At 44.2% G+C, this 17445-nt stretch overlaps 1 protein-coding gene across 2 annotated transcripts in view; it reads left to right on the top strand.

Annotated features, from left to right (window-relative positions):
- The window catches only part of GOLGA4 (golgin A4), a 92277-nt gene extending 78022 nt beyond the window's left edge, over positions 1 to 14255 (top strand). The window contains exons 22-24 of one of the 2 annotated variants that reach the window (XM_040964746.1): positions 1758 to 1844; positions 10031 to 10093; positions 13567 to 14255. In XM_040964746.1, the coding sequence (XP_040820680.1) occupies positions 1758 to 1844; positions 10031 to 10060 (117 nt within the window). In that variant the 3' untranslated portion in view covers positions 10061 to 10093; positions 13567 to 14255. The remainder of the gene's footprint in view (positions 1 to 1757; positions 1845 to 10030; positions 10094 to 13566) is intronic. The other variant, XM_040964737.1, reaches the window with a different exon arrangement.
- Positions 14256 to 17445: the final 3190 nt, after the last annotated feature.

Genomic DNA, 17445 nt, shown 5'->3' on the forward strand with positions numbered 1-17445 from the left:
TGCCAGTTACTGCCCAGGGCCGAGGCTGTCAGATGTGCAAGGGACTGTCTCTGCTTGGTGCGGCTGGGCACCTGCTTGCCACGCCCCTTTGAGGTGTTTTCTGGCCAGGGCTGAGGCCTCTTACTCTTCATGTAGCTTCAGGATCCCTGAACAAATTGCCATTTCAAAATATCTAGAAAAGTGAAGAGACAGCTAGCCGGGGTTTAAAAACGTGCTTGCTCATTCATGTGGATGTGGTGCCATAGTGAAATATGAGTGAATTTTTCAGGTTACTTCGAGTTTGTGCACTACTGAAAAAGAGACATGCTCCGTCTAATTGTAACTGTCTGAATTTAAAATTGTTGGTACTTCTTCAAAATAATGTTCCTAGGAAGGATACAGGAAGTTGCTTCAGAGTAGAGAGAGAAAGTAGTATTGCAGTAATAGCTACCAGACGTTGCTCTTGGCATTGCGTGCCACGTGTGGACTTGCTTGCTTTCTAGGGCCCGACTTTAACACACGAGATGCTGTTAAGTGTGGGTGGTATCATGTAAATGCAACTTGAGTGTTTTGGAAAAATGCTTTTTGGAATTTGGCAACAACTAAGTTGTTTTAAATGGTTTTTAAATGCCTTTTTTTAAAAAAAATGTCTGGTCATCAAAGTCACATGGACAAATATAAAGGGAGGAAGAAAGCTGAAACTCGCCATGTGCGGGCTTGGGATTGATGAACAAGGTTAGTGGATCTACTAGTTGAAATACGTATTAGAAATCTGTAAAGTTTCTTAGCTACATTCAATGCAAATTTGGAGCTTTCAAAAACTTGCCTTCCTGGAAGTAATTATATTCTTTTCTAATGTGAGTTTCCAAGATTTTTGATTAACTATATTCTATCTCTTTTTCACTAACGGCCTTCCCCAGACCTCCTTCCCCAAGCCCTAGACACAGAGAAGGAACAGAGAATGTTAGAGTCAGTTTTCTGGGCTCCTCTCCCGCCCTCTGAACCCCCAGGGGAGCACTCCACCTGACTGTGTATGTAAGCGCAAACTTGTTATCCAACTTATTTCATGAGCAGTATCTTCTTTCCTCTCTGTCTCCCTCAAAACATCCCATCTTGATACAAAATGGGGAGTTTCAACCTTTGAGGAGAATTTTCCAGGGCTTATGGGGGACACTCTGACTTACGGTGTATTTATTTAGATGCACACAGTTTATGACCTTGTTTTGCAAGCCACCATGTGTAATGTTTTGATTCATCATGTTTTCTCCCAAACAAAGCATCTTGTGTTTATTGAAAATGTGATTTGTATTTTTTTTTAATTAGGCTGATGTGCTGCATGTCTTGAAAACACCTGCTCAGCATGTTCATGGTTCATGCGGTAGCCCATGTTTGTGAGATAGATGATGTGATTTCATTAAAACTGAACCTGGGACGTTTGTGATTCTGATTATTTAGAGCACATGTTTGGGCAGTACATCACTTGATAGGTTGTGCAATAAAGAGTCTTTTCAAAGGAATGAGTAACCATGTGTCATGTTCATGAGACAGAGGGCCAAGGGCATTAGCACTTTCATAGAGCTTCGTGCCATTGTGAATGTATCTTCTTGATAGAAGCCCAGACTTTGCGAGGCGTGGGCTGGAATTTCCTTGCACACGCCTTCACATCACACTTCCTTGTGCGTGGCTTCCATTGCGAGCACTGAGACCCCCCCCAGCAGACTGTGTCACGCGGGAGCAGACTCCTGCCTATTGTTGACCTGTGTTCATTTTTCTCGTAGACCATGGCGAAAGTTATAACCACTGTACTCAAGTTCCCCGATGATCAGACTCAGAAAATTTTGGAAAGAGAAGATGCGCGGCTAACGGTAAGCTTTAGGAGCGTTTTATGGGTAGACATAGCTCTTGTCTTCTCTGTCTATATTTTGTTTCATTCATTAATTCTGAGTGGCTAAGAGAAAACTAAACTTGTTCAATGTTTTTTGCACCACCACCTGAGAAGTGAGAGGGAATTTATATTAGGAACGTTTAACCAAAGGGTACATGTGAAAGGAGAGTGTTAGGGGGTATTAGTTGTGAGGGTGACACGCATATATACTGTGCTGGGTGTTCTGGAACCTGGGCCATTTATGAAAAGGATGAAAAAAGCTGACATACTCACTAATAACCTTTAAACAAAATTGTATCCTGGTCGAAGATGTTTCACAGAGGACAGTTCCCTGTTCTGTTTCCAGCGATTTCTGTGTACGGTGAATTACTTTTGTTCTTTACACATCTTTCAGAAGAAAGAGCAGCTGTGTTATTTAAACACGTTCTGTGAAATCAGCTGTGCTTGTAAAAGGAAGCTCGTATCTCATAAATTGTACAAAATTCCTCGTGTTGAACTTCTTTTATCTTCAGTAAGAAGACCCACTCAAGGCAGATTGTGACATTTGACATTTTTGTCCTGTCCCTGACTGGCTTGCTGCGTCCTTTCTTGTCTTGGTAGTAGCCCGCAGAGCTCTGCTTTATACCACACCATACCACCAGCACCCCCTAATTCCACCACCACCACACCACCACCACCCCTCAACTCCACCACCACACCACCACCACCACCACCACCACCACTACCCCTCAACTCCACCACCACCCCTCAACTCCACCACCACCCCTCAACTCCACCACCACACCACCACCACCCCTCAACACAACCACCACCACCCCTCAACTCCACCATCACCACCACACCACCACCACCCCTCAACTCCACCACCACCACTACCCCAACTCCACCACCACCACACCACCACCATACCACACAACCCCAATAATCCACCACCACCCCACAACTCCACCACCGCCACCACACCACGTCACCACCACCACCACCACCACACCACCATCACATCACCACTACCACCACCGCCACCCCACTACTCCACCACCATACCACCACCGTCACCACACCACACCACACTACCCCCAATGACCACTACCAACCCCACGACTACCACAGCCCCCCATACCACGTCCCAATATCTGCCTGCTTCGTGACCTCAGTGTTGCTTTTCTCTTCTAATACAAGCACACATCTTCTCCTTGATGCGGGATTAACAAGGTCTGAGTTCTCCAGTGAGGAGCACTGAGTCAGTACATTTCAGAACTTCTTCGTGGAAGTGCATGCTGGTCATGAGTCCAGATCGTGCTTCCTGTGGTTTCCAGTTATGTTTCCTGGTTTTGAGACATGGGTCTCAACCCAGAGTCTGGAGCGGGCTGGGTGAGAGCCATTGCCCCTCCAGGCTGAATACCTCCAGCACTGAGCTTGGGAAATCCGCTTGGGAAATCTGTCTGCTCTGGCCCTTTGCCACTTCCGTCCTGAGGGATCCAGGTGCCTCTGGCGTATTCTGATGCCTTCTCTTACCTTGTTCTTCAGTTCATCTCAGCCTTCCTGACTTGTAGCCTAATAATAGTCCCATTGTGTTTATTCTGCACAACACTTTGTTAAGAACTATTAAGTTGTTGAAAAGTAGAATTAAAAAATGCTTTTGGTGCAAAAATATTTTGAAATCCGGAGATATTCATGTTTTCCAGGAATTTTTGTTGAAGAGTCCCGCAAAAACTTGGGTTTCAAATTCATTGTCCACAAACTTTTTTTTGTCCACACTGGTACCTTTTTTTTTTTTGTCCATACTGTTTTTGTAGATAGTTGCTATTATTTTGATTGCCATTTAACAGGGTTTTTTACACCCCCCCCCCCCAAAATTCCTATCCCAGTGGCCTCAAATTATTGCTCTACCTCTCATTATTTCTGGGTGCAGATGTTTTTGATAGAGAAGTTTGTCACTGTAGTGTATGTTGTCCAGCAGCAGAGAAATTATTTTAAATGACATGCATGGACATCTGATTCTATAAAGATGCTGTCAGGGGAGGCAGTCTCCTTCATCAAATTAGACAGTGTGCCTTTGTGAAAATAAGAGTTTCGGGTCCAGTGTGAGCTGCTCGATATGGTACTCTCTTTACGGACTACTTTAAAAAGAAATTTCTGCGTTTAATAAAACTTTGTATTTCACTCTTTGTTCGTTTTCCTGTGGCTTTTTCTTTTCACCTCGTTGTTGGGAGCGGGCTGGCTCTGCTTCCTGCTGCTCTGTGGTTCATCGGGATGTGCAGCACAGCGCAGGCCCAGCTGATGCTGCTGCTGTAGCACATGTGATAGGAAGCATCCCTGCATTGCACACACTCAGGCAGTCCCAGCTTGGTCTGCTCTGATGGAAATATGAAGTAAATTAGTAAATTTCAGTAGTAAACCCTATAGCAGGTGAAAAAGTTTTTCTTTCTACATTCAAAATAATATTAAATCTTTGGAAAGCATCAAATTTTTTTTCAACTGAGTGGTATGTGTGTCTATATATTTTGTTGTTGTTTTGGAAAGGGGAGAGGAACTCCTTTTATGAATCATGTTTTTATTTATTGGAAAGGCAGAGTTACAGAGGGAGGGAACGGCTTTCTATCTACCAGTTCAGTCTCCAAATGGCCACGAGGGATACGCTAGATCCAAACCAGGATTCCAGAGTTCCTTCTGGGTCTCCAACGCAGTGGAAAAAGTGCTCTCCCAGCTGCATTCGCAGGGAGCTGGATTGGACGTGGAGTGGCTGGGACTTGAACCAGCGTGTGAAAGGGAAACTGGCATCAGAGATGGCAGCTTCACTCACTGTGCCACAATGCTGCCCTGCAGTATTCCTGCTTGATAATGACAAAATGGGAGTTCAGCCACCATTCTCTTCTCTCTCTCTCTCTTTTTTTTTTTTTTTTTTTTTGAGCTTTACTTATTTTTATTTGAGAGAGAGAGAATGAAAGAGACCTTCCGTCTGTTGGTTCATTTTTGAAATGGCCACAGTGGCTCAGAGCTGAGCTTATCCAATGCCAGGAGCCAGGAGTTTCTTCCAGGTCTCTCATGTGGAAACACGGATCCAAGAGCTTGAGCCATCCTCGACTGCCTTCCTGGGTCGTAAACAGAGAGCTGGATTGGAAGTGGAGCAGCTGGTACTTGAACCAGAAACCGTAAGAATGCCAGTACCACAAGTAGAGGCTTAGTTGCTGTGCCATGGTGTCAGCTCCCTGTCATTGGCTTTTTTGTTTGTTTTTTTTGTTGTTTTTTATTTGTTGTTTTTTAAATTTTATTTTTCATGATGCTTAAATAGTTGATTAGGGTGGGGAGGGCTGGGGATTAGGGGAAAGGGGATGAGACCACTGTTTCCAATTTTTCTTTTTCTTCCTCGTGTATCTGGGGGAAGCGAGAGAGATAAAGGGAGAAACCATGCCTAGCCTCCCAACTGCCTCCATGGTCAAGCATAGGGAATGGCCACCCGGTGTCATCCCAGCATTTCCAATGTGGAACATGCTCTGCGGATTCTGTTCAAGTGATTTTGGTAGTTCTGAAATGCTGTCAGTCTCACCAATCTAAGGATGAGGAAATCATTCCATTAGTTGACACAGTAGACCTTAGAGTCTCCATTCACCCAGGTATTTGCTGTCAACACTTGACTGGGATAGTTGACTAATTTCTTCTGTCCTCCTTCCTCTGCTATGATACCAGATGTCCTCGGTAGCCCCAGTGGACTGCCCTGTTTGCCATGTGCATCTAGGTATGCCATCCACTGCTCCATCTTTTCCACGAGGAGGCCCAGTTCTGACACGTGCACTCCACAGTCAGATTCTGCCCCTGGCTGGAGTTCTGAGTCCAGCAGTTTAGTTGGAGGGGATCCCCAAAGAAACCTTGTCTGAAATGTTCCCAGACCTTATTCTTGTGTGTGCATGCCAGTACAGGATCTGGCTCTGATCGTGGGGACCCACATCAGCCTATGCACACACTGATAGTTGCAATTGCTGGGTCAGTTCTGCCTCCAGCCCTTTCTCTTCCCCCATCACTATCTTTTACTGAATGTAAAGTTCAGTCAACAATAGCCTACTCTTCAAGTAGTTACAGTGAATACAGGAAAATGGATGATATGGAAGACATGGTTATTATCTTTGTAGAACCTTTAATTTTGAATGAAAAAGATAACATCCATGCATTCATGTGTGAATAAAAGATACACTGAAGTAATATAATCCAAAGTAGGTGCAAGCTGTACTCATTTTATTTAAAAGGCAAGGGCTTCTCCATCCCCCAGTGCTTGCAGCAGCTAGACTGGGCCAGGCCAGACCCATGAGTTGGCACTCCATTTGAGCCTCCCACCTAGGTGGCAGAACCCACTTGTGCCATCACTTGATGTCTCCCTGGGTGCCCATCATTCAGGAGCTGGATCAGAAGCAGAGTAACCGGGACTTGAATTTGGCACTCTCATGTTGAGTGGGGTTTCACATGCTCACTTAGCTGTTGCGCCAGACACCTGCTCTTGCAGTAACTTATGGTGCGCTTCAGTGAGAGAGAGTTACCTTTAGTTAGCGTTACCCTTGGTCCAAGGAGACTCATGGTACTTCTTGTCATTGTTGCGTATGCTTGTTAGGACAGGAACAGCACCATTTGTTGAAAAAGTTGACACAAACATCACATTTGCCTTAGGATTTTTATCATTCATAAAATGAGCATTAGAGAAATCACTGTCTTTAGGAAAATGTTTGGAGAACATTCAACTAAGTTCGTATGCCATCCAAAGACAGTGAATAAAGTATGGCTAATTCTATTTCCTGAGGAGAGTGAGCAGGGTGAAATGCAGAGAGAATAGTGCTTCAGGAAGTTATAAATGGCTTAGTCACATTAGCTTTAAATAGATGCTTCAAATAGGACTTTCCTATAGTTCATTGTAAAGATGCTACACGTTCCCTTTCTAATGAAATAAGCAATGTTTTGTTCTGTTGGCTTTGGGGACCGTGAATGTGGCAGAAGAAAGCTGGAGCATGCCGCAGGCACACTGTGGAACTGCCCCCTGTCTGGACTGTTGGAGAGAGTGTGGGCGACACGATGTGCAGGCACGGGGCAGCCATGCAATAGTTGGCAGAGTGTCACAGGAACGTGTCCTGACAGCTTGGCTTCCGACTCTAGTCACTGTGTTGTCTTTGTGGCACTGATTAGCAGTGCCCAAGCAATGCTTCTGTCTGTCCCGTCTGTCACAGGCCCTCCCCTCAGCGAGTTTTATGCTATGTCTTTAAAGAACCTAATTACAGAATAAGTTATTATTCAAATTATTTTCAGAGTTTGACTTGATCTTAAAATCTCATTTCATAAATGAAAAACATTATCTGTCAAGTAGGATTTAAATGTAGTGGACCCTGTGCAGTAGTGTAGTGGCTGGATAAAATCCTCACCTTCCGTGTGGTGGGGTCACATATGGGCACTGGTTCATGTCCTGGCTGCCCCACTTCCCACCCAACTTCCTGGTTGTGGCCTGGGAAAACAGTCGAGGATGGCCCAAAGTCTTGGGAGAAGCTCCTGGCTCCTGGCTCCTGGCTCCTGGCTCCTGGCTTCAGATCGACTCAGCACCAGCGATTGTGGCTACTCCCCAGTGAACCAGATCTTTCCCTCTGTCTCTCCTCTCTGTAAATCTGCCTTTCCAATAAAAATTAATCAATTTCACAAAAAAAAAATCAATAAAAGATTTAAGTTTAGAGCAGATGAGACTGGCTTGTTTGAGTGCCTTGGTGTGCAGAGAAGGGATCAAGGGCTTCCTGGACTTGACACTGGGAACCCAGTGCCCTTCAGAGGTGGTGTCTCTGCACAGACCCGCACAGCCTTGTTAGGGTTAGGGGGACACCAGGGCATGGCGGCCCCTCGGCAGGATTCGGGGTGATGTGCTGAAGCAGTGCCTCCTTTTGGCAGTGTTGTCTTTCCCAGGAAGTGTGGTTGGGAAAGGTACCCCGAGAAGTAACATTTAGGGTAGACCCTCAGGGGGGCAGGGTGGAGTGCCCCTAGGAATAACACCTGCCATGAAATGTTCCCTTCTGTAAATCCAGCCTCCTCCAGTGCCAGCCCATTGGGTGTGAAAGCCAATTGCTTTCTGACTCTAAGAAAATCTTTTCATATTTTTGGCCCTTACTGGTAAAATGAAGGGATTAGATGATACTGTCTGTAGTTTTGTTTCCCTCTAAATATAAATTTGAAGGTTTTAGATTTGTCTCAGGTTGGGGGAAATTACCTTAAATAGAGCAAGCAGGCATTATAAACAAAAGACACAGACAAAATGCATTTTATTGTTCATCTTCCCAAAGCAGTTTTTATCTTCTCTCAAACCATAGTGTGTTGTGCCTGCTACATCGCCTTGATGGTTTGGGTAGCTTAGGTGACCAGAGCAGACTGAATATTTGAACAGCACAACAGTGACTTGCCTATTTTTACTGAATAAAATTGCCCTGCAGGTGTACTTTCAGATTTTGTTTTTAGTAATATTCAGATAATGTTACGCTTGGAGGACAGATCATCTCCTGGAAGTGAGAGCACCCTTTGTTATATGGAAACATCTTTTTACAACTCAACATCTTTTAGAACTCAAGCTTAAAGTGACATGGCTGTTTCCTTGATGATCCATTAGAGTCCCCCTCCACACTAGTCCCATTTGCCTCTTGGTCGTCCGAGAACTTTCTGCTCTGCTCTTGTACCCATTCTTTGGGTTGCCCAGTCCTTGCTGCAGTCCAGTCCTGTGCTGTGTTAGTTGTCTGTCACTTTCTCGCTTTGGTTGGAATTGTTTTCATCCCCCCGTAACACCATGAGGGCTTTGCAGCGTGGTTAGGGACAGAAGTTTTCCATTCCGGCATGAAGTTTGCTTTTCGCTCTACGTGCAAGAAGATGTGTCCAGAGTGCAGTCAGGAAACAAATGCAAACAGAACTGACACGTGGTGAACGCACTGTGTGTCTCACATCTGTATGTGTCATCGCCAGCGTGGCTTTGACTCTGGCATTGCCAATGCAACAGTGTGTGGTCATTGTGGGAAAAGTTGCCAACAGTGCAGAAACATTGTTGTCCGACACATGGGGCCCTTTTCATCCTCCACCTGCTTCTGTCATACAGGATCATCTGTGTGCTCAGTCTGGTAAATTTCCCCAGGCTTCCTTAAATCCTATAGTTACAAATTTGTAATTATTCCTTTATCACTGAGTTTTTTTTTGTCTACTAAAAATGAGAATATGTGACAGATTACCTGTTTCACTTAATGTCTTTTTTGCAGAATTCTCCCTCATTGTTTTTCATGGCTGGTTTCAATCATTTCATGCAATTAGATTGTGTTTGGTGTTTCTGTGCTCACAAGCATTAACCCAGGAATATCCATGCACCCATTTTGCAAGCTTGTACGTTTTCCTATTAGATATTAACCTTACTGTGCTGTGTGTGTTGCAAATATTATCTTCTAATTTGTCTTTTGATTTTGTTGCACTTGTTACTAACTTCACCTTAAATGTAAAAGCTAATTAAAATGATTTTTCTGAGATTGGTTACATCTTTAGTTTTAGTCTTGACATAATGAAACATCAATGATTTGGAATTATGAATATCTTAAATTAGGGCATAGATACTACTTAAGATTATTTGCTTCTGTAAGATATATTTGAGATTGAGTTGCTTTAAATTGAAATTCCACCCGGGATCCCTGTTACTAAAACCACTCCTGATATACTGTCCGTTTATAACAGAGTTATGTAGTGATAAAATTGACATGTCTTGGGAATGAGAATTCATTTAAACTGTGTCTCAAATTCATCAACACTTTCCTCAAATTGTTTAAGGTAAACTGAAATTATAGAACCGTGAAAAAAAATAATTTTATAATGCAAGTAATGACTGTCTAACTTAACCTAGCAGTTGAATGTCTACTTAATGATGAAGGACATCTTTCATTCAGTTTAAATGTTTAGGTGAAAGTTGTCAATAAAAATCTCAGCTGCATGAAATTATATTTACTTACAGTGGAGGGAGCAGATGCAGATTCCTTATAGTTTGCCTGTACACCCTTGCTTGGAGAGTTTTGAGAAAAATCCAAGTACAATCTGCTTAGTCCTATGAACTTCGTGTATGCATACAGTCTCTGTGTTATATTGTCTTAAAACTAACCCAACCAGCTTTTTTCCTTCCCGGCTTTGTAGTTGACTTCGCCTCGCAGTGGCATCTTCTGAGTAAGCCGTCAGTCTATGCTTAGGTAGCATGGGGTGAGTGAAGAATAATGTGCCTTCTGTCTTTCATTCCAAATTCGAATGTCTTGCATGTTACTAACCATTTTGCTGGGGTTCTTTTGCTCTTGTTTAATCAATGTATGATTATGCTGTGATTCCACATGTTTTTGTTCATTAGTTTCCATTAATTAAGAATCACCACCTCCAGTGAGAGTTCATACGATTTGGCAACGTGATTTCTTGAAGAGTAATTGAAAGTTTCAGAATTACTCTTTGAAATTCTGTTGAAGAATCAAAAAAAAATTGATCTTTTTGTTTTGTTTTCAATATCCCAGAAATGATCTTTAGAATGAATTCAAGTCAGCCAAAAAGAAATGCGAAATCATTTCATTGATAAAAGAGTGAAGTGATACACTTTACAAATCCAGAATTTGAAACACTGGCATGTGTTATTGGAGTTCAGTCTAGACTGAAAGAAACACTGAAAACCACTAAGGTTGATTTAAAAGTTAACAGCAGTCGTATGACACGCAGGAAGGGTACCACCTCTGACCCACGGTGTCCCCCAGGCAGCTGGCTGTAGCTGCATGTGGCTGTTGGTAATGAACATGTAACTAACATGTTACTAGAGCAGTGGCAGCATCTGTCCCCGCCATTAAAGCCCTCCACCTTTCTTCACGTTAGTGTTAGCAAGAGTCACCATGAATGTTTGTTTGGTACCTCCTTAGAAGTTAGGGTACATCACGTGTCAGACATTGCCAGAATTCCCATAAATTGGTTAATCAGTTTATTTGGCTTAGTTATCATCAAAATATTCTCTTTGATCAACAGTTCAGCCAGTATTCAGCTAACAGGATTAAAGTTTAAAATGCCAAGGTACAACCATTCTTTTTTTAAGCTTTTAGCTTTAGGAAATTCTTTATGTCTCCTTTGGATTTAGCTTGGTTTCATTTGCCTTAGCGATTATCTAGAAGGATCTTGTTGTCCCTGTCAACTGCCTTACTACAACTGGCAGTAGAGAGCATGGGAGTGATGGTTCATTTTGATAATACATGTGTGAAAATGAGAAGCAATGCAAGCCTCTGTGTCACCCACTAAGTTTTAGCTTCCTGTTTCTCAGTGGATCCTAAATACAGCATCGTGCTGGATGCTCTATTAAGGCAGTTAGGAGCCAGCAGGGCCACGAAAGGCGTTTGCACCGCGTGGTGTTTCTGTGGATTGGCACACTGCCTCCTCAGCTTCTCACCGGAAGCATCTCAGACGTAAAATCCGCAAAAGCAGGCCAGTGAGCATCCTTGCACCTTTAGCCTGGATTCCCCAGGTGTTAATGCTTTGTAAAATTTTGTCTTACACTTGACCTCTCTCCATGTATCCTCTTCCTTGTTTAATGTTTAACAGTTATTACACATGTTGTTGTTACAAGCATGTGACATTTAGAAAAACGCACTGAGTAACATAAATGTGTCTTGAAGAACAAAAGGTATTTTCTACAATATGGCTATCAAACCAGAGGATGTCATAGTACCACAATTGTTACCTGATACATAACTAATACTAGATTTTGCCCTAGTTTTTCAAGTAATATCTTTAAAAAGAAAGGAGTCATCTGTTTATTTGAAAGGCAGAGTTATAGAGAGAGGGACAGAGATCTTCCATCTACTGATCCACATTCCCCACCTCCTCCCCCGCCCCCACCCCACCTCCCCACCAGACACGGCCACAGTTGCTGGAGCTGAGCTGGTCCGAAGCCTGGAGCAAGGAACTTCTCCAGGTCTCCCATGTGGACGCAGGGACCCAAACACTCCAGCTGTCCTCCACTGCCTTCCCAGATGTGCTAACAGGGAGTTGGATCAGAAATGGAACAGCTGGGACCCGAACTGGTGCCAGCACTACCCACTATGTCACAGCGCTGGCCCCAAATATTATCATTATTTAAGCAGATTTAATTAATTTATTGGAAAGTGGTTAGAGAATCAGAGAAAGAGGGCAAGGTGGAGGTATCTCCCATCCACCATCCATGCCCCAAATGACCCCAACAGCTAGGGCTGGGCCAGACTAAATGAAACTAAGGGTCTGAAACTCCTTCCAGTTCTCACAGGTGCATGACGGGTACCCAAGCACCAGGCTTCCCTAACACAAAGCTAGAGAGGAGGTGGAGCAGCAGGGCATCACGTGGGGCTTGCATGGGATGCCAACATGACGGAAGGGTCAACCCGTTCTGCACAATGCCAGCCCCTCAGTTTCTTTCACGATTTTTTCCAAGTCCAAAATCGCAGTACTTTTAGCTTTCATATGTTTTTAAGTAAGAGTTACAGAGAGAAAGGAAAAGACAGAGGATACTCTTCCACCTGCTAGTTCCCCTCCTCCACCCTGCAGCAGGCCAGATCTGGGCCATTTCTGGAGCCAGGAACTGCTTCTGGATCCCCCACATGGCTTACAGGAGCCCAAGGCCCAGAGCCATCCTTGACTGCATTCTCAAACTGTCCGCAGAGAGCTGGATCAGAAGTGGAGCAGCTGGGAGTAGAGCTGGGACCCTGATGGGATGCCAGCATTGCAGGCAGAGGACTAACTTGCGTATTTTTCTGATTACATTTCAACTGAAAAAGTTCTCCCAACCTTTTTGGTCTTTCCACACATTGACATTGTGCATCACTGTGCAATCATTCATCAATTTCCTTCCCCGCAAAAGCTCAAACTTGGGGATTTCCATGTAACTGAGATCTTTTCAAATCGTCGTTAGGCTTGTAAAATCAGCATAACTGTGATCAGGGTTCAGTCAAGAGTAGTGGCTCAAACTGTCATGTTTGTACCATGACTGCTCACCTAATGACATCATTCCTCAGAGGTATCACCAAGTGACGGATTACTTGATCTTACTTGGTGATGTATTTTTTAATGGCATTTTAAACCTCTTACTTAATCTGAATACTGGCTTGTAACAATTAAACCCAGAAAACAAACAAACAAACAAGATTTTGGCTTTATTTCTCATGGCACTTTTAATTTTGAAAAGTTTGTTCATTGCAGCTGTTTGTCCATTTCACACCACCAAAGTGCCCTTGGCTGCCACACACATCGGGCTGGCAGAATTGTCATGTATGTGCCACCCGGACATCCTGGGAAAGCAGGGAGCACTTGGTTCTCTTGAAATGAACCTGAAAAGCTACAGACTGCTGAGGCGGCTTCCTCTTCAGCATGTTGACCTTCACAGTTGTTTTTATTTAATGGCCGGCTAATGTTCAATATGTCATTGAACTTCAAATTTTACTTAAAAATCCTATTCTCCAGAATTGCTGGCTCTAGGTCAGTTTGAATCATTCCAAGAAGAACATCGATTTTTAGATGATCTTGATAAGCTATAACACTTAAGGTAGTTCTACTGTAATATCCAGAGCACCAAATATAATTTTAATCTAGAGAAAAAGCAAGCTTCCCCCCAAAAAGTTGACTGCAAGCTTTTTTTTTTTTTTTCTTCCTTGCTCCTTTACCCTCTTTTTCGTCTTTTCCAGTCATGGCTCCGGCCTTCATCTTGAAGAAGTTGAACCAGTGACATAGGGTGACTGCCGCTTGCAGAGCTGTCCACGCTGGCCGTTCTTGGAGCAGCAACCACCGTTCAGGCCCCCGTGTGGCTGGAAGACCAGGAAGAATCTGACATTGACCCATAGATTTATTATAGAATTGCTTTTCTATTAGATTTTGCCAGTGGAGAGGCGTCAGTAGCTTTTCCTTTCTCCTTCAGGGATTTGTTGCCAAGAGTTTTTTGTTGTTAAAAAGATTTTTTGAATAACTTAACCTGACTCATGGGCTCATTGAATAACTAATTCCTTTCTTCCATTCTTTTAGTCTCTCAACTGCTTGCCTTTCTTATTTATTTTTAGGGTGATTTTTCTCAAAGACTTGTGCAATACATTTTGAGGTGAAACTTAATGAATTTTTTTTCTGATAAATCAGAGCATTTAATTGACTATTTTACCCAGATTCATTTTTTTGACTATTCACTGAAGACTAGTTCTTTAAGCTATATCACATGATAAATCCCAATGGCGGTACCTCATTGTTTACTTAGCTTTTGTACCTATATTTTTCAGAGGAAAATACTACTGTAAATTGTAAATAGTCGTGACATAACTATTATATGCAAATCTGTGACTATTGGCAATGTCATCTGGAGGAAAAGATAAATAAAGTTTATTTACTATATGGCATTTTCTTATTGTGTGTTTTGCCTAAGTTGGACTTTTTCTCAGTATTTTTAAGCATCATGTGACGTTGGGTGCCTGCTGTGAAGAGCCATGTGTCGGGATAGCCGAATGATGAGCACTCGGAGATACTTTGCATTCAACGCTATTGTGACTGAGTTGGGGTGTATATGTGACAGATCCCCCCGCTGTCTGGGTTAGGATGCTGCCAGCCGGGGGGGGGGCACCTCCCTTGACATGGACCACCCTTAGCCTGTGTTCGGTGACAGACAGCATGGGTTGAGCTGTAGAGAAGGCTCATGCACCCTTCATTTCCTGAAAAGCAGCACTCGCTGCCAAGGTGGTCTAACGGCCCATGGCTCAAGGGGTGCTTACTTCCCAGCCAGTGTAGACCCTGGCCCTGCTGCTGTAGCTTACTTTGTGATGGATACTGGGGTGTCCTGGGGAGTGAGTAATGGGAAGGGGGTACCTGCAATCCAGGTATCACTCCCTTTCCAGGAAGGGAAGAGCTTCTTGGCCTTTTGTGTGTGTGTGCTGTGCTTAAGTTGGCTACCTTTTGTTCCACTGAGGGTTATCTGATTACTTGACATCTTTTAGATCTTTTAATAGGTAGACACCCTGTTAGATCTCTTACTGGGGTGAAGTAGTATATTCTCAGGCAAATGAGTTTGCAGCTTCTGACAAGTCTTCCTTAACCCCTTCATTCATGGAGACAGACAAATCCGAAGAGCAGGGATCAGCAAGGCTTCTGTCGGGTGCCAGCCAGGGAGTGTCCTACAGCAGCAGGGTCAGGGTCTACACTGGCTGGGAAGGGTGCATGACCCAGGCTTGCCACCCCCTCCTGCAGGCAAGATATGGGGCAGCTGTGAACAAATCAGTGGAGGCAGAGGAACAAGAGCAGACATGGGGATTCGCGAGTATGTTTGAAAACAATTATTTACTTGAGCAGGGGAAGAAGAGAGAAGGGGGGGCGGAGAAGTAGAGGAGACGTCATCTGTTGACTGTGAGGAACCTCAGTGTTTTCTGCTTCTGTGGTTTCAGCCTTGCTTGCTTGGCTGGGGGCTGTGTGAACTCCAGGCCTGACAGCCTACGTGACATCTGACAGGTCACATAGCCAGAACACCCCTCAGGAAGGAGGTCCCTGGTGTGCTTGTCAGACAACGACTTGCTCACTACCCCACAGCACACCAGTTAACAGTTAAAGTGATCCAGTCATGACTGTGGAATAGTGTGGAATTGGCCTGAAGTGTATAAAAACCCTGTGCTGTCCAGCCTCGTTGCCGCCCTCCCACTGGAGGCGGCTGGGAGCCCAGGCCAGTCTGAATAAACCGCCCTTATGCGTTTGTATCGACTTCAGACTCCTGATGATTTCTGGGCATCTCAAAACCTGGGTACAACAGTTAACTCCCTAAATAGCCACAATGGCCAGATATGAGTCAGGAGCCTGCGTCTCTATCCAGATCTCCCACATGGATGGCAGAAATCTAATGACTTGAGCCACCATCTGCTGCAACCCAGGATGCATCCAGAGCAGAAGCAGAACTGCCAGAACTCCAACAGGCACGAATGTGGGTGTCCAAAACGGGATTTAGTCACACCATCTCTGCCCTTGCCCCACTCTTATTTGCTTTACACATGAGTGTTCTACATGCTGTTTTGTTCTCAGGGCCAGTGATGTGGTACAGTGGGTTGAGCCACCGTGTGATACCAGCATCCCATACAAGCTGCAGTTTGAATCATGGTTGCTCCACTTCCAAGGCTGATGTGCCTGGGAAAGCAGTGGAAGATGGCCCAAGAGTTTGGGTCTCTGCACCCACGTGGGAAACCTTGAGAGAGAGGTCAGAGGTCCTGGATTCAGCCTGGCCCTTTGGGATCTCTCTCTCTCACTCTGTACCCTCTCCCTTATCACTCTTCCTTTCAAACAAATAAAACAAATCTATAAAAAAGAAAAGAGAACAGTGTGGTGTTGTAGTAACTAATACCACAGCAGCATTTAGCAAATGGCGAACTGAACTCCACCAGCAGCTGGAAATCCACCAGCAACAAGGTGAGAAGGGCTGTTCACCAGGAACTCCAGAGGTGAACCCAGACAAAGAACTGCGCGTCCTGCTGGTCTGTTTGATTTGACCAGGAGCAGAGACAGAGTGGCAGGTCCCAGACGGGCAGTGTGGAAATGATGGATTTCACAGCACAGTCAACCTCCTAGAGCTCAGTCAGGCACCATTTTGTTTAAGGAGGCAAGGGCTATGGGGAGGACTGCTCATGCACTGAACTGGGAGCGAACTCATTTCTGGCTCAGTGAACTGCAACAATGTGACATCCTACAGGTTCCACCCAAGACAGGTCCAGGTAGCCCTCAGACCTGACAGCCAGCAGATTAAGAACTCTAGTAGTGGCACATCAGGTGCCGTTTCTTACAGTGTGGCAAAGAATTTAAAATTGCAGGGGACAACAGTGAGCTGCACATGCGCTGAGCTTGGCAAGAACTCACTGAGCTCAGTGCATTGCACTGGTCTCACAGGAAAATAATACCGAATATGGCATTGTATGGGTCAAAATGGATCTGTGTGGTCCTCACACCTAACAGCCAATAGGTTCCTGCAAGATCACCACCAACAACAACCTAATCCTAGGACCTACTCCAACTACAAGTGGGAGAAAGGTTGTACAGACAATGATGCAGCCTCAGCACGGCATCACAGGAGGTGGAGAGTGGTGATCCAGAAGCTGGGGCTGCAGAGACAATGGTGGAAATTTAATATAAGAACCCAGACCTGGAACTTGCTGGAGGGAGTGGCACAAGTGACTACAAACAAAGAGTCATGTGACAATTGCAAAAAATAAAATCGAAACTGCAGACCTGTGGGTGACAGAACTTAGAAACCTGCCCCAAAGAGAAGAATCTGATAACCAGAAGTACAATGACCAAGAGCAAAAGGAGACAGAGGCACAATGAATATTACTGAAGACTCCTGTAAAGGAGCAAAATCCTTTGCCAATCTCAGGGTTAACTTAGGAAGACATCGAGAAAATGGGGGATACAGAATTCAAAACACTTGTTATAAAGCTTATCAACAATGAGAAACATGTAAAACAGGCATTCAAGGAATATGTCACATTGTAATTGAATCCAATGAAAGCTGATATATCAGAAATGAAGAATACAGTGGAGCAAATTAAAAGTACAGC

The sequence above is a fragment of the Ochotona curzoniae genome, unplaced genomic scaffold (assembly GCF_017591425.1).
Source record: "Ochotona curzoniae isolate NIBS_2020 unplaced genomic scaffold, NIBS_Ocur_1.0 contig_1302, whole genome shotgun sequence".
Lineage (NCBI taxonomy): Eukaryota > Metazoa > Chordata > Mammalia > Lagomorpha > Ochotonidae > Ochotona > Ochotona curzoniae.